Here is a 26,805-nt window from a genome sequence, read left to right as displayed (position 1 = left end):
AGCTATCAAATTGAAGTGGGGGAGAACATAAGAGGAACTAGAGGCAGGGTACCTGAGAGGAGCTGGTGAGAAGAAAGTTATAATTCTATTTCAATTAAATATATTATTATGAATAATAATTTTATTAATTTTTAAATTATAATTATATAATTTCCCTCCTTCCTCTCCTCCATCCAATACCTCCCATGCATCCCTTTGCTCTCACTCAAATGTATGGCCTCCATTTCTCAATTATTGTAACAGATATAATTCTTTTTGTTGTTCTGTTTTGTTTGGTTATTTTGTTTTTGAGACGGGGTCTCTTTACGTATCCCTGGTTGACCTAGAAGTTCTGATATACACCAAGCAGGCTTTCAACTTAGACATCTACCTCTGCCTCCCTAGTGTTAGGAGTAAAGGTTCTTCATTTGACTGACATTTCCTTTGCTTGCATAAGCTATTTAATTTCATGAAATCCTATTTGCCTATTGTTGGCCTTATTCCCTGTGCTACTGGGTGGTGGATGAAGAGACTCATAGGTGTTCAAAATAATTAGAATAAATGATAATTAAAGGTTCAGGAACATTTGGGGAAGAGGAAGCATAAAAACAATGTAAGATCAAAGAAAGAGGGAAAACTGCTATAAAATGCTGTCTTCAAGAATGGCACAGGCATTGCAAACATAATCTCACAGCCACTGAAGTAGCCAGCACTGGACCTACATGAGACAAAACCTGTCATTATCATTCTGAGTGCTCACGGGGTCCTAGCCCTCCATTCTAAACTACTGAATACTGGTGGATTTTAAGGCAGAGACAGTCATTGTCTTCTGTTGTGTGAGTCTACCATACACCAACAGATAGTCCCAAACTTGCAATCACACCGACAGTCCTGGTTAAAATCAGTGGGTTACAAAGCATAGCAAAAAGCACAAATGTGAAAAGAAGTAACGAGGAGAAGAAATGATAAGGGTGAAAGGAAAATGAGAGAGGATTAGGGAAGAGTAAATGGAATGCCTTGTAAGCATGTATGAAATTGCCAAAGAACAAATTTGGGGAGGATGTCTCTACCTTGGGCAGGTACTGTGAACTGTAAGAGAAGAAAGGCCAAAAGGAATCCCAATAAACAGGAAGCTGGAGGCTCCATCACACCTGGAAAATGAAATTACAATCATGGTATCAATATTGGGGCACTAAGAACCATTACAACACAGCGAAAAGCAACAAGACAATATTCTGAAATCCTATCATTTGAGAAAGTTCCGCTTGCAAGAAAAACTCTTAATGGCTGCTGCCAGCCGCCTGGGGTGATTTCTTCTTGTTTTGCACCTGGCTCTGTGCCTTCAGGAGATTAACTTCACTGAAAGGAGCATTATTAACCCATAAAGAAGAATAAAATCATGTCATTGTAGCAAAATGTATAGATCTGGGGGACATTATGTTTTGCAAAACAAGTCAGACACAGAAAACTAATTACACTGAGCATGTGTGGACCCAAAGTGAATGTAGACAATTACTTCAGAACAAAAATCAACCTAGTAATTCCTTCAGAAGACCAGAGACATAGAATCACTACTTCACACCATACTTAAATATGACCCATGTAAATCAAAAATACAAATGTGAATGACAAAGTTATGAAGATAGTATATTATTTTATAATGATACATTTGATGAAATTGGATCATAAACAAATGTATTAACCTATGAATAAAATATCAAAAGAAAATGTTCAGTACAACTTCATAATACATTCATTTTTTATTTTTCCTTATTGAGGTGTTACTGACAAAATATATGTAGCAATGGTATGCAATACAAGTTCTGATACATCCTGAGGTTGTGAAATTATTTCTATAACCAAATTATTATCTAAATACATATAATATGACTATACACAGAAAGGAACAAGAAAACTTGTATTCTTCCAGTTTCCATAAAATTAAAAATACATTAGATCTTTTCAGAGTTTAAAGATATTTTGTCAGTATTGAGAAGTAAAATAAAATAGTCACAGATAGTATACTACTAATGATTCAATTTACAGATACAAATTGCCTTCATATTAATTTATATATTCAATAGAATTCTTACATAATACTATCAAAATATTTTAAACTGCATTTTTATATGTATGAGCATTTTTCCTGCACATATATCTGTGCACTGCAATATTACAGTGCTTTCAGAGGTCAGAAGAGGATGTTAGATCCACCAGGGCTAGAGTTACAACTTGTGAGCCATCGTGTGTGCAGAGATTGAACCTGGGTTCTCTGGAAGAGCAGCCATTGAGCCATCTCTACAGTTCCATGCTGTCAGAATATTAAGAGCAATGGAGCAGCTTAATCTCAAAATTATTTTAAAGAAAAGGAAGGAAATCTTGATATATACTACACACTTGGAATTTTGGCATATTCTTCCATAAAGAAGGGCAATGTGGTAGAGAGAGGCTGTGGAGTTCAATCAAATAATAACTTTGAAACACTTTAAGTTGCAGAATTAAAAGGTGAAATAGGTATTTAATTATAGAGGATCAAGTCCACATATCTCCTTCTAGCCTATAATAAAGCTTCACTTGAAAACTTGTATAAATAATTCAGAATGTTTTTAAACACATTGCATAGATGTATAGTATATATAATATAATATATATGTCAGGAGTTTTACATGTTAATATTTTTAAGTTATAAACTAGAAAAGATTCAGGATATAATAGTTTCAGGATAGGCAATTTTGGGATTTTTAACATATTTGTAAATGATATAAAGATAAAAATAAAGAGAATTAAGACAAAAGGAAATGGAGAGAGAATGCTCTAAGGTAACTGTGAAACCAGAAACCACTCTGCTTCTAATTCCCCACCTACTGAAAAGAAAAGAACAGAGTCTAATTAGGAAGTTGTTAACTCAGAGTATCATATTAAATATTTAAGTAAATTTAAAAAATGGTAAAAAGGTCCCTATTTCAGTACTGAGGAGTTCTATCCAGAGAGGTGAGTGGGTACTAGCCAGGGCGGACTGTCCTGGAAGAGAGCACAGCCCCCCCTCAGTTTCTGAGGCAGGGTCTTCAGTGTTCCATGGGACTCTTCCCTGCCACTACTGTTGCCCTTTTGTCTCCTGTGTCCTTGGAATACCAGCTGTCCCTATTTCAGTGCTGAGGAGTTCTATCCAGAGGGGTGAGTGGATGCTAGCCGGGGCAGACTGTCCCAGAAGAGAGCACAGCCCCCCCCCTCAGCTTCTGCGGCAGGGGCCTCGGTGTTCCATTGGACTCTTCCCTGCCCCCACTGTCACCCTTTTGTCTCCTGTGTCCTTGGAGTACCAGCTGTCCCTATTTCAGTGCTGAGGAGTTCTATCCAGAGAGGTGAGTGGGTGCTAGCTGGGGTGGACTGTCCTGGAAGAGAGCACAGCCTCCCCCCTCAGCTTATGCTGCAGGATCTTCTGAGTTCCACTCAACCCTACCCTGCCACCAAGGTTGCCCTTCAGTCTCCTGTGTCCTTGGAATACCAGCTGTCCCTAATTCAGTGATGAGGAGTTCCATCCAGAGAGGAAGAGATGGGCAGGTGCCAATGCAAGAATTTCTCCAACAACCTGAAAGGCAACATGACATCACCAGAATCCAGAGATCATGAAACTAGAAGAATTGAACACCCTACTCCAGAAGAAATAGAAGAATCGACTCTAAGCAGAAATTTACGAAAATAATAAAGGAAATTAAACAGGAGGTGAAAATCTGCCATAAGGAAATGGAAGAGAAGTATAACAAAAAGATTGAAGAAATGGAAGAGAAGTATAACAAAAAGTTAGAAGAAATGAGTAAATCCGTAAATGAAACCCTGGGAAACCAAGAAAAAATAATCAAACAGGTAATGGAAACAGTTCAAGATTTGAAAACTGAAATGGAGGCAACAAAGAAAACACAAACCAAGGGCCGGCTGGCTACGGAAAATCTAGGTAAACGAACAGAGACTTCAGAAACAAGCATAACCAATAGAATACAAGAGATATAAGAACATATCTCAGACTCTGAAGACACCATAGAGAAAATAAACGCTCTGACCAAAGAAAACAGCAAATCGAACAAATTCTCATCACAAAACATTCAGGAAATGTGGGACACAATAAAAAAAACCAAATCTAAGAATAATAGGGGTAGAAGAAGGAAAAGAATTGCAGATCAAAGGCCCAGAAAATATATTCAACAAAATTATAAAAGAAAACTTCCCCAACCTAAAGAGCGATATCCCTATGAAGGTTCAAGAAGAATACAGAACACCGAATAGACTGGAACAACAACAAAGAAACATCCCCTCGCCATATAATAATAAAAACACAAAACATTCAAGTTAAAGAAAGAATATTAAGAGCTGCTAAGGATTAAGGTCAAGTAACTTATAAAGGTAAACCTATCAGACTTACACCGGACTTCTCTATGCCAGACTTCTCTATGGAAACCATGAAAGCCAGAAGGTCCTGGATAGAGGTACTGCAGAAACTAAGAGACCATGGATGCAAGCCCAGACTACTATACTCAGCCAAGTTATCATTCACCATCAACGGAGAAAAGAAAATATTCCAAGATAAAAACAAATTTAAACAATACATAGCCACAAATCCAACCTTATAGAAAGTATTAGAAGGAAAATCACAACCCAAGGAATCCAACATTGCCAATACTGCCTACAAAAACACAGACATCTAGCGACCCTTCACAAGCACATTTCAAAGAAGGGAAACACACACTCTACTAACCAAAAAAAAAAAGGAAAATATTCAGAGTCAACAACCACTGGTCATTAATATCACTTAATATCAATGGACTCAATTCACCTATAAAAAGGCACAGACTTAGAGATTAGATACGAAAACAGGGTCCAACATTCTGCTGTTCACAAGAAACACCTCAACCACAAAGACAGAAACCTACTCAGAGTAAAGGGTTGGGAAAAGGTTTTCCAAGCAAATGGACCTAAGAAACAAGCAGGTGTGGCCATTCTAATATCTAACAAAATCGACTTCAAACTAAAATCAATCAGAAGAGATGGAGATGGACATTTCATACTCATAACAGGAACAATTCATCAGAAAGAAGTCTCAATCCTGATTATCTATGCCCCTAATATAAAGGCACCCACTTATGTAAAAGAAACATTTCTAGAACTCAAGGCAGTCATCAAACCACACACACTAATAGTAGGAGACTTCAACACACCTCTCTCACCAATGCACAGGTCAATCAGACAGAAACCTAACAGAGAAATAAGAGAATTATTGGAGGTATTGAATCAAATGGACTTAACAGACATCTATAGAACTTTCCACCCAAATAGGAAAGAATATACCTTCTTCTCTGCAGCTCATGGAACCTTCTCGAAAATTGACCTCATACTCGGTAACAAAGCAAACTTTCACAGATACAAAAAAATATTAGTAACCACCTGTGTCTTGTCAGATCACAATGGATTAAAGCTAAAATTCAACAACAATGCTACCCCCAGGAAGCCAACAAACTCTTGGAAGCTGAACAATCAGCTACTGAATCACCCCTGGGTCAAGGAAAAAATAAAGAAAGAAATTAAAGTCTTCCTTGAATTTAATGAAAATAAAGACACAACATACTCAAACCTATGGGACACTATGAAAGCAGTGCTAAGAGGAAAGTTCATAGCACTAAGTGCCCAATTAAAGAAATCGGAGAAAGCACACATTGGAGACTTAACAGCACACCTGAAAGCTCTGGGAAAAAAAAGAAGCAGATTCACCCAGGAGGAGTAGAAGACTGGAAATAATCATACTGAGGGCTGAAATCAACAAAATAGAAACACAGAAAACAATCCAAAGAATCAATGAAACAAAAAGCTGGTTCTTGGAGAAAATCAACAAGATCGACAAACCCCTATCAAAACTAATCAAATGGCAGAGAGAGAACATGCAAATTAATAAGATTAGAAATTAAAAGGGGGACATAACCACAGACACAGAGGAAATTCAGAGAATCATTAGATCTTACTACAAAAGCCTGAATGCCACAAAATTGGAAAATGTAAAAAAAATGGACATTTTTTTTTAGATAAGTACCATATGCCAAAGAACAGGTGAACAATTTAAATAGACCTGTTAATCGCAAAGAATTAGAAGCTGTTATGAAAAATCTCCCTACCAAAAAAAGCCCAGGACCAGATGAATTCAATGCAGAATTCTACCAGAACTTCCAGGAAGAGCTAATACCTACATTCCTTAATGTATTTCACAATATAAAAAGAGAAGAGTCATTGCCAAACGCTTTTTATGAAGCTACAGTTACCCTGATACCAAAACCACACAAAGACACAACCAAGAAAGAGAATTATAGGCCAATCTCACTCATGAACATTGACACAAAAAATTCTCAACAAAATACTGGCAAACTGAATCCAAGAACACATTAGAAAAATTATCCATTATGATCAAGTAGGCTTCATCCCAGAGATGCAGGGCTGGTGAAACATATGCAAATCTACCAATGTAATCCATCATATAAATAAACTGAAAGAAAAAAACCATATGATCATTTCATTGGATGTTGACAAAACATTTGACAAAATTCAACACCCCTTTATAATAAAGGTGTTGGAGCATTTGGTGATACAAGGATCACACCTAAACATAATAAAAGCTATCTACAGCAAGCTGACAGCTAACATCAAATTGAATGGAGAGAAACGCAAAGCCATTCCACTAAAATCAGGAACACGACAAGGTTGTCCACTCTCTCAATACTTCTTCAATTTAGTGCTTGAAGTTCTAGCAATAGCAATAAGACAACATAAGGGGATCAAGGGGTTTTGAATTGGAAAGGATGAAGTTAAACTTTCGTTACTTGCAGATGATATGATAGTGTACATAAGCGACCCCAAAAACTCTACTAAAGAACTTCTACAGCTGATAAACACCTTTAGTAATGTGGCAGGATACAAGATCAACTCCAAAAAATCGGTTACCGTACTATACACAAAGGATGAAGAAACAGAGAGGGAAATCCAAGAAACATCACCTTTCACAATAGCCACAAATAGCATAAAATATCTTGGGGTAACTCTAACCAAGGAAGTGAAAGACCTATTTGACAAGAACTTTAAGTCCTTGAAGAAAGAAATTGAGGAGGTTACCAAAAAATGGAAAGATCTCCCTTGCTGTTGGATTGGGAGGATCAACATAGTAAAAATGGCAATTCTACCAAAAGCAATCTACGGATTCAATGCAATCCCCATCAAAATCCCATCAAACTACTTCACAGAACTTGAGAGAACAATAATCAAGTTTATATGGCAAAACAAAAAACCCAGGATAGCCAAAACAATCTTATATAATAAAGGAACTTCTGGAGGCATTACCATCCCTGACTTCAAACTCTATTATAGACCTACCGTATTGAAAACAGCTTGGTATTGGCATAAGAACAGAGAAATCGACCTATGGAATCGAATAGAAGACCCGGATATTAACCCACAAACCTATGAACACCTGATTTTCGACAGGGGAGATAAAGGTATACAATGGAAGAAGGAAAGCATCTTTAACAAATGGTGCTGGCATAACTGGATGTCAACCTGTAGAAGAATGAAAGTAGAACCATATCTATCACCATAAACAAAACTCAAGTCCAAATGGATTAAAGACATCAACATTAATCTGACCACTTTGAACCAGATAGAAGAGAAAGTGGGAAATAGTCTACAAGACAAAGGCACAGGAGACCACTTCCTAAGTAGAACCCCAGTAGCACAGACAATAAGAGAATCAATGAATAAATGGGACCTCCTGAAACTGAGAAACATCTGTAAAGCAAAGGACACTGTCAGTAAGACAAAAAGGCTACCTTCCGACTGGGAGAAGATCTTCACCAACCCCTCATCAGACAAAGGTCTGATTTCCAAAATATACAAAGAACTCAAGAAACTAGACACTAAATCTCTAATTAACACAATTAAAAAATGGGGTACTGAACTGAACAGAGAATTCACAACAGATGAACTTCGAATGGCCAAAAGCCACTTAAGGTCATGCTCTACCTCCTTAGCAATCAGGGAAATGCAAATCAAAACCACTTTGAGATACCATCTTACACCTGTCAGAATAGCTAAAGTCAAAAACACCAATGATAGCCTATGCTGGAGAGGATGTGGAGTGAGGGGAACACTCATCCATTGTTGGTGGGAATGCAAACTTGTGCAGCCACTTTGGAAATCAGTGTGGCGGTTTCTCAGGAAACTGGGAGTCAACCTACCTCAGGACCCAGCAATTCCACTCTTAGGAATATACCCAAGAGATGCCCTATCATACTACAAAAGCATTTGTTCAACTATGTTCATAGCAGCACTATTTGTAATAGCCAGAACATGGAAACAACCTAGGTGCCCCTCAATAGAAGAATGGTTAAAGAAGGTGTGGAACATATACACATTAGAGTTTTACTCAGCCGTAAAAAACAATGACATCTTGAATTTTGCATGCAAATGGATGGAAATAGAAAACGCTTTACTGAGTGAGGTAACCCAGACCCAAAAAGAGGAATATGGTATATACTCACTCATAAGTGGATTCTAGCCATAATTAAAGGCCTTTGAGACTATAATTCGTGATCCTAGAGAAACTAAATAAGAAGGTGAACCTGAAGAAAATCATATAGTTATCCTCCTGGCTATTGGAAGTAGACAAGATTTCCAGGCAAACTTGGGTGCACGGGGGAGGGGGGGTGTGGAAGTAAGGGGAGATAGTTAGAGAGAAGGCAAAGGGGGAGGATTGGGGATGGCTTGGGGGAATGGGATGGGTGGGATAGAGGAAGGATGGATATGGGAGCAGGGAGGTATATATCTCAACTAATGGAGCCATTTTAGGGTTTGCAAGAGACTTGATTCTGGATGGTCCAAGGATTGGTCCCCATATTGTTCCATGGGCAACAGAGGAGACGGTGCCTGAACTGGCCTTGGCCCATAACCATACTGATGAATATTTTGCATATCACCATAGAACCTTCATCTGGCGATGGCTGGAGATAGAAACTGAGACACACATTAGAACACTGGACTTAACTCCCTAGGTCCAAATGAGAAGCAGAAGGAGGGAGAACGTGAGCAAGGAAGACAGGATCAGAGGAAACCTTCATCCAACGATGGATGGAGATAGAGACGGAGACCCACATTGGAGCACTGGACTGAGCCCCCAAGGTCCAAATGAGGAGCAGAAGGAGGGAGAACATGAACAGGGAAATCAGGACCACAAGGGGTGTGTTCACCCACTGATACAGGGGACTGATCTAATGAGAGCTCACCAAGGCCAGCTGGACTGGGACTGAATGAGCATGTGATCAAACCGGATTCTCTGAATGTGGCTGACATGGGGACTGACTGAGAAGCCATTGATATTGGCACTGGGTCTTGTTTCATCTGCATTACTGGCTTTTTGGGATCCTAGTCTGTTTGGATGCTCACCTTCCCTAGACCTGAAGGGAGGGGGGAGGAACTTGAACTTCCCACAGGGCAGGAAACCCTGACTGTTCTTAGGACTGGAGAGGGAGGAGGAGAGGGAGTGGGTGGAGTGGGAGGGTATTGGGAGGAGGGGAGGAAGTGGAAATTTTTATAAATAAATAAATAAGTAAATAAAAAATAGTAAAAAGGAATCTTCAGCAAGCAAACTCTCAACTGATCTCTAAATCTGATACTGTGAAAAACTCTGGGGCTCTATACAATCTTATCTTGTGTCTAGTAATTAAATGTCTGACTGTGACTAATCACTTTTTCAGGATAATATGGAGCCTATATGTGAAGATGAGAAACAAACACAGAGATGAAGTGAGCTTGATCACTTTTGGCTACACTGTGCTGTGCCTTATTGGAAAATCTTCAGATGGCTGCAGCGGTGATGTATGTGGAGCTCTTGCTAATGTCAGAGCTAATGGTGATAAGATAGCAATATGGAGTCCTGCATCTGAAAACAGAGAAACAGTCACGCGCATACAGAGGGGATGCAAGGAATGGCTAGGACTTCCTCTAAAGACAGCGATTAGTTATCAATCCCAAACACACACTACAAAGAGCGGCTCCATCACTACAAATAGGTTTGCTGTTTAAGAAAACACTTCTAAGTATTCTTACAGGAGTGCATTCTCACAAGCAATTGAGATTAGGAGCTGAAGCAAAGCCTCATCAAAGCAGAGTGACTGCTCTGAAATTTGACTTCATGCAAATATTACTAAGATACAAGAGAAGCTGCAGTCACCTTTGTCTTGTCCTTCTGTGCTCATTTTTTTCTAGAGTGCCCACTATCCCAATCAGAATTACATTGTACACCACCTCCAGAAAACGGGAACACAAATGTGTTCCTGGCTCGCTCTGGAGCAACTGATTAGAATTACACATTTGCCTTTCCACAGCACTCAAGAAAGAATGTGCATTTCTATCACCCTAGCAGGACAAAGACCTGTTGTTCCACTCCTGCAGGAGCAGATCTGCTGATATAAGAGTCTCGGTACAGTTTTCTAGTAATCTTCTATTTCTTTTCACGTTTTCCGTACTGCCCTCTTGCTCATGGATCTAGATTTTAATGTCTTTCCCTCCTTGATGCAATTTAGTGATTCTGATTTCAGTTTTTCATTTGTTTTGCTTTTGTTTTTTTTTCCTTGTGGAACATTGGTGATGGATCCAGAAATATTACAGGAAGGTGGAACAAACATTGAATTTGTGCAAAGAATAAAAGCACAACAGAATGAACAAGTTCAAAGTCACTAACATTTCTTCATCTGACTTTGTATTTTAAGCCAGAAGCACGAAGCAGATTGTGGATACACACACAGAGGGAAGAGGGGAGCAGGGAAGGGGGAGGGTTGATCTGTAAGCTGAATGGAGTGACGCACACATGTAATCCCAGAACTTGAAAGATAGAGAAATGAGAATGGCTACAAGAATGAGCCCATCCTGGGCTACCCAGTGAATTCCAAAGCAGCCTGGACTATATAGTGAATGCCTGTCTCAAACAATAACTGCAACAATATAAGTCAATTTCTTCAAGGAGGAAAAATGAAGTCTTTCCATACCTGACCAGTACAGTTAGATGACATTATAATAAGAGATTACAGAAAATAACCCATTCCTTATTCAATTTGCTCTCATGTTCTAGCATTATACAATTAGAGCTGTTTATCTAGTAGAAAAGACAGTCTCCAGTAAGCAACATAAACAACGGTTTCAATGAAGTAGTCACAATGGCATTCTGGGGCTGGAGAGAGAGTCGGTGGTCAAGAGCACTCGCTGCTCTTCCAGGAGACTGGCATTCAGTTCCCAGCACCCACATCTAGTGCTCACAACCACCTGCTCACCACAGCTCCAGCTCAGGGAACCTGACTCCTTCCTTTTCTGGCTTCTGCAGGCATTGGCATCTGCTTGGCATATACCAACACAGGTACATATTCACATAAATAAATCAATCATTTTTAAAAGAATTATTTAAAAATTGCCTCCTGCTCCACAGTGAGCTGTTTTCTCTCATTATTTTCAAACTGGGTCATATCTATATATGAGTCTCTAGCAAATGGTTTCTATGAATAGAGCTTGGTTTATGTCACAATATTTTGTACTTCACTAATTAATTCTGTCAAGACATCACAAAGAAATGAAAGATGTGTATTCTTTCCTTTTAAAACAAGTTACAACCCACCACCTACTGAAATGTTAAATTTGTTTGAAAAAGTGACTTTAATACTAAATGTTTATTTTACCATTGTGCTGGGTTTAAATGTGAGCACTTCTGCTCAGATTGTGTTATGTTTCGACTTAATGAGAAATTTTGCACTTATTTAAAATATGCTTTGCCAGAGGAAACTCGGTTTAGCTTCAGAATAATTATCATGACTCTAAATATTACTTTAGTATTTAAGTATAGACTGAAATAGAGAGCTATAGATCTTTCAAAAAAAAGGCCAAAGGTATGAAATCTGAAAAAAATATAAAGGAGAAATGAGAACATCCTCAAAAACTAGAACCACAGGGCATTCTTTGCTTGTAGATGTACTCTACCAAAAACTCAAAGATCATAGAACAAGGGAAACAATACCAGTACATCACAATCTAGATTAAAGGAGAGAATTTCTATAAATAATAAATTTCTTTTTTGTTCCAATTATACTATTTTATTGATTTTTATTGAGCTCTACATTTTTCTATGTTCCACTCCCTGCCTCTCCCCTCCCCCCTTAACCCTCCCCCAAGGTCCTCATGCTCCCAATTTACTCAGGAGATCTTGTCTTTTTCTACTTCCCATGTAGATTAGATCTATGTAAGTCTCTCTTAGTGTCCTCATTGTTGTCTAAGTTCTCTGGGATTGTGGTTTGTACGCTGGCTTTCTTTGCTTTGTGTTTAAAAACCACCTATAAATTTCTAGTCAGACATGGTGCTGCACACCTTTAATCCCAGTAATTAGGAAAGCCAGGTGTGTGTGTGTGTGTGTGTGTGTGTGTGTGTGTGTGTGTGTGTGTGTGTGTTGTGTTTCTGAGTAGATTTGAAAGGCAATTTTCTTCTTTCTTTGTAAGGTGATTTACTGCCTAAAGGGAGGTAGTAAGGATGGACTCACATGTAAAAGTAGAAAGTATCTTTACAGTAACTTCCAGAACGGGGTTGAAAATTCCACAATATACTTTATTTCATATGCTATGCAATAAGTCATATAACTTTAAGTTAGAAATTGACAACGTTGCATTTATTTATTTTTATTTATTAAAAATTTCCACCTCCTCCCTGCCTCTGTTTTCCCTCCCCCTCTCTACCTCCCTCTCTCTCTCTAGCCTTAGGAGCAGTCAGGGTTCCCTGCCCCATGGGAAGTCCAAGGTCCTCCCCACTCCATCCAGGTCTATAAAGGTGAGCATCCAAACAAACCAGGCTACCACAAAGTCAGTCCATACAGTAGAATAAAAATCCAGTGCCATTGTCCTTGGCTTCTCAGGCAGCCTTCCTTGCCAGCCACATTCACAGTATCCACTTTGATCACATGCTCCAACACTCCCAGTCCAGTTGGCCCTGGTGAGCTCCCACTAGATCAGTCCCAACGTCATGCACCCCTTGTGATCCTGACTTCCTTCATGTTCTCCCTCCTTCTGCTCCTCATTTGGACCTTGGGAGCTAAGTCCAGTGTTCCAATGTGGGTCTCTGTCTCCATCTCCATCCATTGCCAGATGAAGGCTCCATGGTAATATGCAAGATATTCATCAGTATGGCTATGGGACAAGGCCAGTTCAGGCACCCTCTCCTCTGCTGCCCAAGGAACAATCTGGGGACCTCTCCTTGGACCTAGGAACCCCTCTAGAGGCAAGTCTCTTGCAAACCCTAAAATGACTTCCTTAATTAAGATATTTACTTCCCTGCTTCCATATCCACCCTCCCTTCATCCCACCCATCCCATGCCCCCAAGCTTTCCCCCAATTCTCCCATTCTCCCCTCTCTCTACCCATCTCCCCTTACATCCACCCCCCATCCCCCACCCCCGTGCACCCAAGTTTTGCCTGGCAATCTTGTCTACTTTCAATATCCAGGAGAATAACTATATGATTTTCTTCAGGTTCACATTCTTATTTAGCTTCTCTCGAATCACGAATTATAGGCTCAAAGTCCTTAAATTAAGGCTAGAATCCATTTATCAGTGAAGATATACCATATTCCTCTTTTTGGGTCTGGGATACCTGACTCAGTAAAGCATTTTCTATTTCCATCCATTTGCATGCAAAATTCAAAATGTCATTGTTTTTTACTGCTGAGTAAAACTCTAATGTGTATATGTTCCACACCTTTTCTAACCATTCTTCTATTGAGGGGCACCTAGGTTGTTTCCAGGTTCTGGCTATTACAAATAGTGCTGCTATGAACATAGTTGAACTGAAGGAAAAAAAAATGATCATTTCATTAGATGCTGAAAAAGCATTTGACAAAATCCAACACCCCTTTATGATAAAGGTCCTGGAGAGATCAGGGATACGAGGTACATTCCTAAATATAATAAAGGCAATATACAGCAAGCCGGCAGCTAACATTAAATTAAGTGGAGAGAAACTCAAAGCCATCCCACTAAAATCTGGAACAAGACAAGGCTGTCCACTCTCTCCATACCTCTTCAATATAGTGCTTGAATTTCTAGCAATAGCAATAAGACAGCACAAAGAGATCAAGGGGATTCAAATTGGAAAGGAAGAAGTCAAACTTTCATTATTTGCAGATGATAGTCTACATAAGCGACCCCAAAAACTCTACCAAAGAACTCCTACAGTTGATCAACACCTTTAGTACTGTGTCAGGATACAAGATCAACTCCAAAAACATCAGTTGCCCTCCTATACACAAAGAACAAAGATACAGAGAGGGAAATCAGAGAAACATCACCTTTTACAACAGCCACAAATAGCATAAAGTATTTTGGGGTAACTCTAACCAAGGAAGTGATAGATCTAATTGACAAGAACTTTAAGGTTTTGAAGAAAGAAATTGAAGAGGATAACAGAAAATGGAAAAATCTCCCATGCTCTTGGATTGAGAGGATCAACATAGCAAAAATGGCAATTCTACCAAAAGCAATCTATAGATTCAATGCAATCCCCATCAAAATCCCAGCGAAATTCTTCACAGACCTTGAGAAAACAATAATCAACTTTATATGGAAAAACAAAAAACCCAAGATAGCCAAAACAATTCTATACAATAAAAGTACTTCCGGAGGCATTACCATCTCTGACTTCAAACTCTATTACAGAGCTACAGTAATGAAAACTGCTTGGTATTGGCACAAAAACAGAGATGTTGACCAATGGAATTGAATCGAAGACCCAGATCTTAATCCACAAACCTATGAACACCTGATTTTCGAAAAAGGAGCTAAAACTATACAATGGAAGAAACAAAGCATCTTTAACAAATGGTTCTGGCATAACTGGATGTCAACCTGTAGAAGAATGAAAATAGATCCATATCTATCACCATGCACAAAACTCAAGTCCAAATGGATTAAAGACATCAACATTAATCTGACCACACTGAACCTGATAGAAGAGAAAGTGGGAAGTAGTCTACAAGACATAGGCACAGGAGAGCACTTCCTAGGTAGAACCCTAGTAGCACAGACAATAAGAGCAACAATGAATAAGTGGGACCTCTTGAAATTGAGAAGCTTCTGTAAAGCAAAGGACACTGTCATTAAGACAAAAAGGCAACCTACTGATTGGGAGAAGATCTTCACCAACCCCTCATCAGACAAAGGTCTGATCTCCAAAATATACAAAGAACTCAAGAAACTAGACACTAAAACTCTAATTAACCCAATTAAAAAATGGGGTACTGAACTGAACAGAGAATTCTCAACAGAAGAACTTCGACTGGCCAAAAGACACTTAAGGTCATGATCAACCTTAGAGATCAGGGAAATGCAAATCAAAACCACTTTGAGATACCATCTTACACCTGTCAGAATAGCCAAACTCAAAAACACCAATGATAGCCTATGCTGGAGAGAATGTGGAGTGAGGGGAACACTCATCCATTGTTGGTGGGAATGCAAACTTGTGCAGCCACTGTGGAAATTGGTGTGGCAGTTTCTCAGGAAATTGGGAGTCAACCTCCCTCAGGACCCAGCAATTCCACTCTTGGGAATATACCCAAGAGATGCCCTATAATACTACAAAAACATTTGTACAATGTTGCATTTTTAAATCTACAGATAGTTATGAAAATAATATATGGGACCAGTGAAAAGGCTTAGTGAGTAAAGGTATTGCAACCAAGCCTGATGACCAAAGTTCAACCCCAGGACCCACATGGTAAAACGAGAGAATAGACTCCCTCAAGCTATTGTCTGACCTCCACAAACACAACATGGCATGAACATGTATAGGAAAGTGTATGTGCACATGTGCACATTTGTGCACATATAAATAAATAAATAAATGTAAATAGTATAAATACACTACTAAAATGAAAGAGTATACTAAGACACTCAGCAAGCATTAAAAAAAAGGCACCCAGTAAGGCACCAAGACAAAAGATGCCAACTAAGCCTGGCATGGTGGTGCATGTCTGTGATTTCAGCACTCAGAGGGCTGAGGAAGGAGCCTAGAGATTTTCAGCCCAGCCAGGGATACAAGCTTTTGCAGATTTGCCAGAGATGCATAGCTAAATTCTGTCAATCAGGGATACCCAAACCAAAACCTCATTGAGATACCATCTCACCCTTGTTAAAATGGCAGTCATTAAGAAAATAAGTATTAGCAAACATTGGTAGGGTTATGAGAACAAAAATCTCTTATCTACTAGTGGTGGAGATGTAAACACACTGGCCACTGTGGAATACACATAGAGGTTTCTCAGGAAGCTAAGATTAGTTCTATCATATGACCCAGTTATACACTCATAATTATTTATTAATAGGCCTCCACCTTAATATAATGCAAAGAAAACTATATATTAACATTGACTGCAACATTATGCACAACACATAAATTATGAAAGGAACCTATGATGTCCTACATCAGAGGACTGAATAAAGAAAGTGTACTGTGTATAGAAAACGGGATTTTTCACCCACAAAGAAGAATAAAGTAATATCATTTGTAGAAATATGGGTGCTACTGGAGATAACCATATTAAGCAAATTATGCCAGTCTCAAAAAGACAAATTATATGTCATATGAAAAACAATCATATGCTATCTTTTATTTGTGGTTTCTAAATTATATATACATATAGATACATAAAATCATGTATATGTGACATTAAAATAGAAGTGAAATTCCATAAGGAAACAAAACAGTCTAACGGAATAGAGTGAGGAAAGGGGGAAGAAATGGGAAGTAGGGAAAGTGCCCAATGTAGCCCACTTTGCTTGTAGCCCACTGATCTGATGTTCCCAATAATATATTTTTAAAGTATCTTGATTTGTGATTTTCCTTACCCTGTTACTTCATGAAACTTCCCAGCAGTTTCACCTAAATCTGTGTTCCTGGACCATGACCACTCATATTTGGCTGTAGAATAAATTATGTCTTTTTCTCTGAGATGACATGGTTTACACTAATACTTGAAGCAATGATGAATGTCTGAAAGTTGTTTCAAAGGTCAACTTCTGAGAGACAGTTGCTCCCACACAAAAAGTGAAAATGTGCTAAACCAGAGGATTACAGGCTGCCAACACCCATGTAAGAACTAAAGACACAAAGAACTAATGACCTTGACTCTGGAAAGTAAGGAACTTTTTTGGTTTTTTGTTTGTTCGTTTGTTTTTGTTTTTGTTTGTTTGTTTGTTTTTGATGAGGAAAGCACTGCGGCTGTTTTCACTTCTGATAAAGTCATGGGAGGAGAAGAAATCTATCACACACAAAAATGAGAAAAAAATGTTAGCAGTCAGATGTGGACTGGAATAAAGTATTAGAGGAGCCTTCCCAGCAGAGTGCTCTGTGCATCCCCATATAATGCAAATGAAAGGCAGGATGTGGAGACATAAACCTGCAATCCCAGTGGTAGGAGTGGGAGTGGAGATGAGAGGATCTTAGAGGCTTGTTGACCAGCCAGTCTAGACAAATCAGGGTTCAGTGAGAAATCCTGCTCCCAAAGTGGAAAGTAGTTGTGGTAGATCCTGATGTTGGCGTCTGAGTGCGCGCACACACACCCCACATATAGACACATAAAATCATGTATGCATATGTGACATTAAAATAGAAGTAAACTTCCAAAAGGAAACAAAACAGACTAATGGAATAGAGTGAAGAAAGCGGGAAGAAATGGGAAGTAGGGAAAGTGCCCAATGTACAATATACATTTGTGAGACAATGTCCTCGTGCAACTCCTGCAATGTAGTGCCATGTATAATATATACACATGATAACCATGAAGAAAATAAATAAATCAAATTGAAATGAGATAAGAATTAAACACATTAATTATATACAGAGAATGTAAAAGAAGAAACTGGAAAAATTTTATATGAAGAGAAAATGTATTACAATATTATGTTAATTTCAATGAAGATTTCAATACGAACAATATCAACTGAAATAACATAAAACTGAGGAATGATAAAGATCTAGCTCAATATAAAAAATATCATAAATATGTCTGTTCCTACTCAGAAATTCAAAATACATGGAACAAAAATCTACCCACACTAAAAGCAAATAGACTAATCCACAATTATGGCTTCAGATTTAATGTTCATCTTTACTGATTCATGGAAACAATAAACTAAATTTTGTAAAACTTAAAAAAAATTTAAAGTACTATAAGTGATTATATCTCATTAATAAATATTCAAAGTAATGCCAGGCAGTGGTGACACACGCCTTTAACTCAAGCACTCCTCAAGCACTTAGGAGGCAGAGGCAGGTGGATCTCTGTAAGTTCAAAGCCAACCTGGTCTACAAGAGCTACTTCCAGGACAGGCTCCAAAGCTACAGAGAAACCTTGTCTCAAAAAACCAAAAAACAAAAAAAGAAAGAAATCTAAAACAAATGACTATAAATACTAGAAAATAAAATGCAAAATATTTAAAATGAAAAATTCACTCTGACATTGATAATGTAGAATTAGAACTAATTTTATGTCTTATAGATGTAAAACATAAAATGGATAACTATACAATCTTGAAAACTACAATTAGAAAATAAAAAACATTAACAAAGAGGAAAAATAATAAAAATGAAAATTATCATTGAAAATGAATGTCATGATAAACTAATATGATTTCCTATGTATATTTAAGAAATAGACTTTAGTCAAAGTTTTAAAAAGAAAAGACATGTGGAAGAGAATATTGACAATGCATATATTGCCATGGAGTTTTTAGAGACACACACACACACACATATGTATCTTACAATTTAATAATAGAAAGACAGTATATTGATAACTGTTGCAGATATTTGTACACTGTGTGGAGATGTGTCTTTGTGATTGGTTTAATAAAAGACTGAACAGCCAATAGCCAGGCAGGACAGAATAGACAGGATTTCTGGGTAGAGAGAGGAACTGAGGAATCAGGGAAGAATCATAGAGGCAGGGATAAAGCCAGCAAGATGCGGAGCATGTTGAAAGTACAGAATGGAGAAAAGGTAAAAAGCCATGTGATGTGGCACAGCATAAATTAATAGAAACAAGTTAAATTAAGTTGTAAGAGCTAGTTGGAACAAGCCTAAGATAAAGGCCAAGCTTTCATAATTAATATTTTGATAATAAGTATCTGTGTCATTATCTGGGGGCTAGCAATCCAAGAAATTTCTAATTACAAATCACTGGTGACATTTTTTAATATAAACCTTATGAATATTAGTCATTGAAAATGAGATATACAAATGTGACTGTCATTCACCAAAGAAGTAAAAAGAAAAACTACAGAATGTTATATCATCATGCACTAAAGAGCTGATATTTTTAATGTAATTTATTTTATTTTATTTATTTTTATTTTTTATTTTATTTATAACGTAATTATATCATTTTTCTCTTTCCTTTCCTCCCTCCAAATAATTCTATATACCCCTCTTTGTTCTCTTTCAAGTCCATGGTCTCTATTTTTATTAATTGTTGCTGCATATAGATGATAGATAGATAGATAGATAGATAGATAGATAGATAGATAGACAGACAGACAGACAGACAGACAGACAGACAGACAGTCAGACCGACCGACCGACCGACCGACAGACAGACTGACTGACAGACAGACAGATAAGATAGATAGACAGGCAGATAGACATAGATCAATAGATATATGCATGCATGTGTATGTACATATATTCTGATACATGTATACAACCTTTCTGGTCTGTATAGTGTTATTTTATACATATTTTCAGAACTGACCATTTACTATTGGGTAACCATTTATATCTTGTGTGGATAAGACTGTTTCTCCTACTTTCAACATTCCTTCATTGACTGTAGTTCTTTGTATATAGTTAAGGCCTCGTTATCTTTCCCCCATCCACTTCGGCATGTCTATTGTTGTTGTCCAGTTTATGCTTAGACAGTCAGGTTGGTGAAACTTTATGGGTGGAGCTGTAGACATTACTATGAGACACAGTCTCACAGCAAACTCTGATTCTCTAGCTCTTACCATCTTTCTGCCTTCTCTCCTGCAGTGTTCCCTTAGTCATAGGTGGAGGAGCTAGAACAGTTCATTTTAAAATGACTTACAGTATCAAACATTTGAAATGGGGAAGATAAAAGTTAATTTCAAGCATTTCTAATGGTTATGATTCAGTACAATTGGATGGTGAGTGTTTAGTACTAGAGAACAACAGAGCAATTCAGAAAGGCAACTGTGTTTCAGTAGCATGCTGAACCCAAAATGTTCTCTAATTACCATTACATTAAAGGGCCCACAGGTCTTTGAACAACTAACGCCAAGGCCAGAATATGAAAAGAAAATATTGATCCTGAAATAAGAATAAGAAGAAGACATGGGATTTGGGGTTCACTCTGGCTAAACTGGGGAAGAATTTGAGCTCTAAAATAAATTTCTTAACAATACATTGTATCTGCTAAATAATATAGCCATGAATTTAAATTGATATAAACAAATAGATTTAAATAATCAAAAGATAAAATAAATGAGAAAAGAAAAAATTATTTCTTTAGAGTAGAATGTCAACTCATAAATGAATTAAAATGTTGAAATTAGTGAGCAGAACCATCTGCTTAACAAAAATCCACTTGGGTTTCAAAGCCTTCTACAACCATCTGTACACTTTCCAATAGATGTTTTAGAAAAAGAAATCTTCCAAACTGGTCTAGCAGGAATTCCCCTCTTGGATATCTAATATCTGATCTGGTCCTTCTTCTGCCATCCACTGTGATGTCTGCTAACAGAAATCAATCCTGTTAGTACAGTTCAGACAGAATTCTCCTCATGCCTGTTCATGCTTCGAAAGTCTCCCTCCACCCACATCGATCTGCCCTTGGCTATAAACTCCTGCTTGTTCATGCTGTGATCAGTTGAGTCTAGGCTCATCTCCATCAAAACCTAATTGTATTGGTTGTCTTTTATCATGAAGGTCCTCAGTAAAGTCATCCCTGACAGATTTAATAAATATCCTTAAATTATTGTCTGGCAATACTATAAATACCCATTTGCCCTTGTGGGATGCTAATAATTAATTTAGAAAAAAAACATAGACACAAAAAGAACTAGTAAATAAAACTAAAAAAGTGAAATGATATTTTATGTAGAAATATACTCCCCAAAAATAGCTACAAACAAAAGTTAGGGGGAGGTAACTTTATAATAGAGAAATATGGTAGGCACCATTTTAATCAAACAATCAAAAGTTTCTAGCCAACAGTAGTATAGATGGGTAAGAACATAGAATAATCATATTTGATGGCCCAGGTTAAAATAATTACTATGCATCTAATCAACAAAATATCTTTCAAACCCAAACAGGTAGACATTCTATAATATGCTTGCCCTATAATCCTTAAGAAAGGATTTAGAAGCCTTCCAAGATTTAAGAAGACTTCAAAGATCTACATCACGGGTGCCTTGCATAATCCTTGACTGATTGATTTCACTATAAACAATATTGCACAAACCAATAGTAAGACTGGAATGGATTCTCTGGATAGATTGGACTTTTTATACTGTTTTTGTGTGAACTGAAATTCCCAAGGGAATAAAATCCTGACCTTGTTAAATATCTACAAGGTTAATTGTTAAAATGTCTGTGATTATAGAGAGTTGGAATGTTAAAGATCCAGAATCAATTATCTTGAGCTTCCTTTAGACATCTAAATAGGCATTTATTGCCCAGACTATGTTTGACTCCTGGGGCTACCAGTGAAGTCCTTTTTTTTTTTTAACAATGTGTTGATAGTGAGATTAGAAAGATGGTCCAGTGGCTAAGCACACACACTGTCTTGTAAAAAACTCAAGTTCTGCTCCCAGCACCCACATCAGGCAACTAACGACCACCTGTAATTCCAGCTTCACTTCTGAAGGCACCTACATTCACGTAGAGATAAAATGAAATAAAATAAAAATTTAAGAATACGTAAGCAGACCCTCGCTTCCACCAACTCAAAGGCTGAGCATTTCGTCAGGTAGCATCTGAGAGTTACCGAAGTTTCCCCACTTTGCTTGTAGCCCACTTATCTGATGTTCCCAATAATATATTTTTAACGTATCTTGATTTATGATTTTCCTTACCCTGTTACTTCATGAAACTCTTCCCAGCAGTTTCACCTAAATCTGTGTTCCTGGACCATGGCCACTTGTATTTGGCTGTAAAATAAATTATGTCTTATTCTCTGAGATGAGATGGCTTTGCACTAATACTTGAAGCAATGATGAATGTCTGAAAGTTGTTTCAAAGGTCAACTTCTGAGAGACAGTTGCTCCCACATGAAAAGTGAAAATGTGTTAAACCAGAGGATTATAGGCTGCCAATACCCATGAAAGAACTAAAGACACAAAGAACTAATGAACTTGACTCTGGAAAGTAAGGACTTTTATTTTTTGATGAGGAAAGCCCTGCGGCTGTTTTCACTTCTGATAAAATCCTGGGAGGAGAAGAAATCTGTCATAAACAAAAATGAGAAAAAGTGCTAGCAGTCAGATGTGGACTGGAACAAAGTTTTAGAGGAGCCTTCCCAGCAGAGTGCTCTGTGCATCCCCATATAATACAAATGAAAGGAAGGATGTGGAGACATAAACCTGTAACCCCAGTGGTAGGAGTGGGAGTGGAGATAAGAGGATCTTAGAGGTTTGTTGGCCAGCCAGCCTAACCAAATCAGCGAACTCGGGGTTCAGTGAGAAATTCTGCTCCCAAAGTGGAAAGTAATTGCAGTAGATACCTGATGTTGGTTTCTGAGCACACACACACATACCACACACACACACACACACACAAAAAGAAAAGCAATTTTTGTTTTAGGTACCATTCTTAGGACATTACATCTAAAAAACAACTGCTAAAAATATTTAGCAATATATTAAATATACTAAATATTATATTAAAATATAATTTATAAATATAATGTCAGAATTAAATATAATTGCACAATAAAACTATAAAATATTGTTTAGAGAAATTAAAGATCCATATGAATTCAAAGCTATAACAAGTTCATTGATTGGCAAAGTATTTTTTATAAGTTTACTGTTAATTTTTACCTATACCTTAAACAAATTCTTAAAATACAAACAGGTTTTTATGGAAGTTAAATATATATACATATAGCACATTTATAATTTTATGGGGAAGCTCAGGATCTTGATTATCCATAAATAACTATTTATTAGAATATAGTGGAGAGGGTGCCTGAACTGGTCCTCCCCTGAAAGCACATTGGTGACTACACTAATTGTCATCACAGAACCTTCATCCAGTAACTGATAGAAGCAGATACAGAGATCCACAGCCAAGCACTGGGCCAAGCTCTGAGAGTCCAGTTGAAGAGAGGGAGGAGGGAATATATGAGCAAGGAAGGTCAAGATCATGGTGGGAAAACCCAGAGACAGCTGACCTGAGTTTGTGGAAGCTCATGGACTCTGAACCAACAGCTAGGAAATGGACCTGGGACACCTAGACCATCTGCATGTAAATGATAGTTGTGTAGCACGGTCTTTTGTGGGGCCCCTGGCAATGGGACCGGGACCTGTCCTGGTCCATGATGCATGAGCTGGCTCTTTGAACCCAAGGCATCCTGTGGTAGGATGCCTTGCTCAGCCCTTGGTCCTGCCTCTACTTGATATGGCATACTTTGTTGACTCCCATGGGAGGTTTTACCCCTTCTGAATGGAGACAAGAAGGAGTGGATGTTGGAGGAATGGGGTAGAAGAAGTTAGGGGAGTGAAAGGGAGGAGAAGATGGGGAAGAAACTGTGGTTAGTATGTAAATAAATTAAAAAGAAACGAAAAAAAACTAAAAAAAAATTCATTAATTTACTTTCCAGAGTCAAGGTCATTCTGCATTGTACAGGATGGCTTTGAACTGCTTGGCTCAAGCAAACATCCAACCCCTGAGATTATTAAATCATAAAATGCATACTTATGGTATACACTGCTAGAACAGGGCCCAAGACCTTAGCACAATTGACTCCATGGTGAAAGTACCATTCAGGCTATAAAACTCAGCACGTAGACAGTACCGCCTGCCAAAACTAAAACAAAGGACTAATCCATTAAAGTCCATAGTTCTGGAAAGTCTTTAAATGGACTAACCTTGCTTTTTACTTCTGTGGCTCTGATTCTGGATAACTGTTCTTGTTAAGCGAACTATGTTAATGCAGAACATGGTTTTATGCTTTAAAGCTCACCCTGAGAAACTGGGATCCTGAACACCCAGTTTAGTCACAGACCAGCTAATAAAGACTTTCCCTTGACCTAAGCACATGTCCAAGCAGTCTTTTCTGGTGAATACCCCACAACACTGTGTTATTTGGATGAATTTACAGAACTGTGCTGATGGATACATTACTCTGGGCAGTAAATAATTTTTGTTTTGTGTTGTGATCGTTTCTTGTAGTCCTTTGTAGAAGAAATACTTGGACAGGCAATATGGAAGTGGCAGTGAACCTGTAAACGTTTGTAGGTGTTTAACAAAGAACCATTCTGTGACTTAGACAAATCAGACTCCTCCAGTCGTGACCAAGGGACAATGCCATGACCCCAACCTGATGGCAACAGAGCAGCCCCAGATCAGCCCGTGATAGATAGTATGATTCCCAGCCCAAAGATGTCCTGGGAATATGGCTCCCTAGGCATCTGAGGGGCCTAGAATATGCATAGAAGCTGCCTTTCAATCCTGTCCCTCAGGCTCCATAGGATTATCAAGATTACAGTTTTGGAGGGCCCTACAACCAGGTGCCATGATTACCCTTGAACAAGCACCAGCAAGTGATCCAGCCTGCTCTGTAAGCAGCTTACACTCACTAAAGATTAAATTACACCCTGAATTACCCCAGCCCCCAGAACAAATACAGAGGCCTGCACAGAGAGACTGCTCTTTCCCAAGACTCCCAGGGGACCAGATCTATCACGCACCACCTAACAGAACTAGAAACCCTGCGGAGTCCTTGAACATCACGCAGAGCAAGACCACAGTGTCTCCAGGATCCATCTGCAGCTTCTGTGCCTTGATCCCCCAGGCAATCACCTAGGAACTTCCAAACCCAAGGAACTCCAAAAATTATCCGTTTGCCAGAAAATTACAGAAAGTCTTTATCATCACTTATCCTACAGACACAGTCATGGAGGTGGTGACATTTGTGAGCTTTTTCTTAGTGACTGGCTCCCAACTGCAACTGACATATATAAGGATAGAATGTTAGGTATTGGTATCGTATAGATGGAGGTGATACCATATATAGAAGGAGCACAAGCTGAAAGATAAGACAGTAGTGATAATCATAGAACTCAGCCCCAAATGCAATGGCTCCAAATCAAACAGGGTATAGAAAACACTGAGTCGCAGCTGGACAAGGATGAGCTTGGTATATACTAAGCAGCATGACTTGCATTCATGGAACGATGCAAAGTGATTTCATAAGACAAGGAGCCATGAACTTCAGATTCATCCCTGTACTCTTCCCAAATGCCAAGAAGGAGCATGTGCCTGCCTGGCTTCAGAACACTCATGTTTCCATCCAGTCCAAGAATAAAAAATCTTGCTATGGCTGCTAGAGAGGAAGAACATGTGGCTCCTTCCTGACTTCCTCTACCCTGCCTTCAGGTGACACCCTTGTGGCATCAGTAATCTCCAGATCAGTGGGACCCCACTCTCACAGTGTTCTTCTAGCTGGGACTGGGTGATGGTGCTCAGGGCTATTTGCCAGTGTCTCCTGGGGGCATTCAAGGTTCATGACACCTCTTCTGCAGAGTTCCCTGTCTTTCAATGCTTTGTCTGCTCTGCATTTCCTTTGAAAAACTCAAAAGATGCCCATGTCCTCCTGAGGCTGAGTTGTCCATGCTGGACTTCCAGGACTTTGTGAATGGATGCTACAGGGAATGGCAGCAAACACATATGACCACAAACACTCTCTTACCACTTCAGCTACATTTATGTGTTTGACAGATGCTTGTATGTCCTCAGACCAAACTAATTCATGTACAAACAATAAAATGAATTTTAGAGCAATTTTACCTAGAGCAATTGAATCTCTGGTAGAGACACTAAATGACTGTAAGGGCTTACACTGACTTAAAAAAACTATCATATAGACCAGCTTGTTACTTAAAATCTGGAATAAATTGAATTGGATGAAGGTGGTCCAGGAAATGTATGACTGGATCTTGTCAACATGCACAAGAATTCTGACCATAGTCGTGTATAACTAGCATTGCTGGCCAAGGTTTGCTACTGAGAAGGAAGTCTCAATAATCAAGTAAACAAGGTGCTGCATCCTATAGTTGTCCACGGGCCTTTATTCTGTCCAACTCTTGTTTTTATTCAGTTAGTCAGCCATTATGAAGACATGAAGGTTTATGAGGTAAAAAATGGATTTTTCTTCTCTCCTTTTTCTCCTCCTACTAAAGCACAGCTGTCATTAGTAAGAACTAAACATCCACAGACTTTTCCACTATTTCTTATTATGTTGGACCATTCTTCCATACAGAGAAGAGCAATTCATCTTCACTGAATTAGACAACTAACATAAAACCTTATCTTGTTGAGGAAGTACTAGTTGTATGTTCCCCATGATCTCTTCTTGGGGTACTAGATTAAACATCTGTAGTTAAAACTATCACAGCTAAAGACGCCATGGAGCCAACCACCAGGTCAGACATGCTGAATCTTTCCCGAGCAAGAATCCTGGCCACCAAGGGGCACTGAT

At 38.4% G+C, this 26,805-nt stretch overlaps 1 protein-coding gene and 2 pseudogenes across 6 annotated transcripts in view; 2 read left to right on the top strand and 1 right to left on the bottom strand.

Moving 5' to 3' along the window:
* LOC125412629 (selection and upkeep of intraepithelial T-cells protein 9-like) overlaps positions 1-26,805 on the bottom strand; it is a 63,997-nt gene that overhangs the window by 25,754 nt on the left and 11,438 nt on the right. For all 6 annotated transcript variants that reach the window (XR_015737533.1, XM_087904729.1, XM_087904726.1 and 3 more), the window contains exon 2: positions 1,050-1,130. Coding sequence is in view for 5 of the 6 variants with exons in the window: in XM_087904729.1 (XP_087760855.1) it covers positions 1,050-1,125 (76 nt within the window). In the remaining variant the exon portion in view is untranslated. The remainder of the gene's footprint in view (positions 1-1,049; positions 1,131-26,805) is intronic.
* On the top strand, positions 9,726-10,230 carry LOC125412690 (eukaryotic translation initiation factor 4E pseudogene; annotated as a pseudogene).
* Positions 22,423-25,727, top strand: LOC146895142 (E3 ubiquitin ligase TRAF3IP2 pseudogene; annotated as a pseudogene).

The sequence above is a fragment of the Myodes glareolus genome, chromosome 3 (assembly GCF_982192425.1).
Source record: "Myodes glareolus chromosome 3, mMyoGla1.1, whole genome shotgun sequence".
Lineage (NCBI taxonomy): Eukaryota > Metazoa > Chordata > Mammalia > Rodentia > Cricetidae > Myodes > Myodes glareolus.
This window is presented reverse-complemented; position numbering and strand designations above follow the sequence as displayed.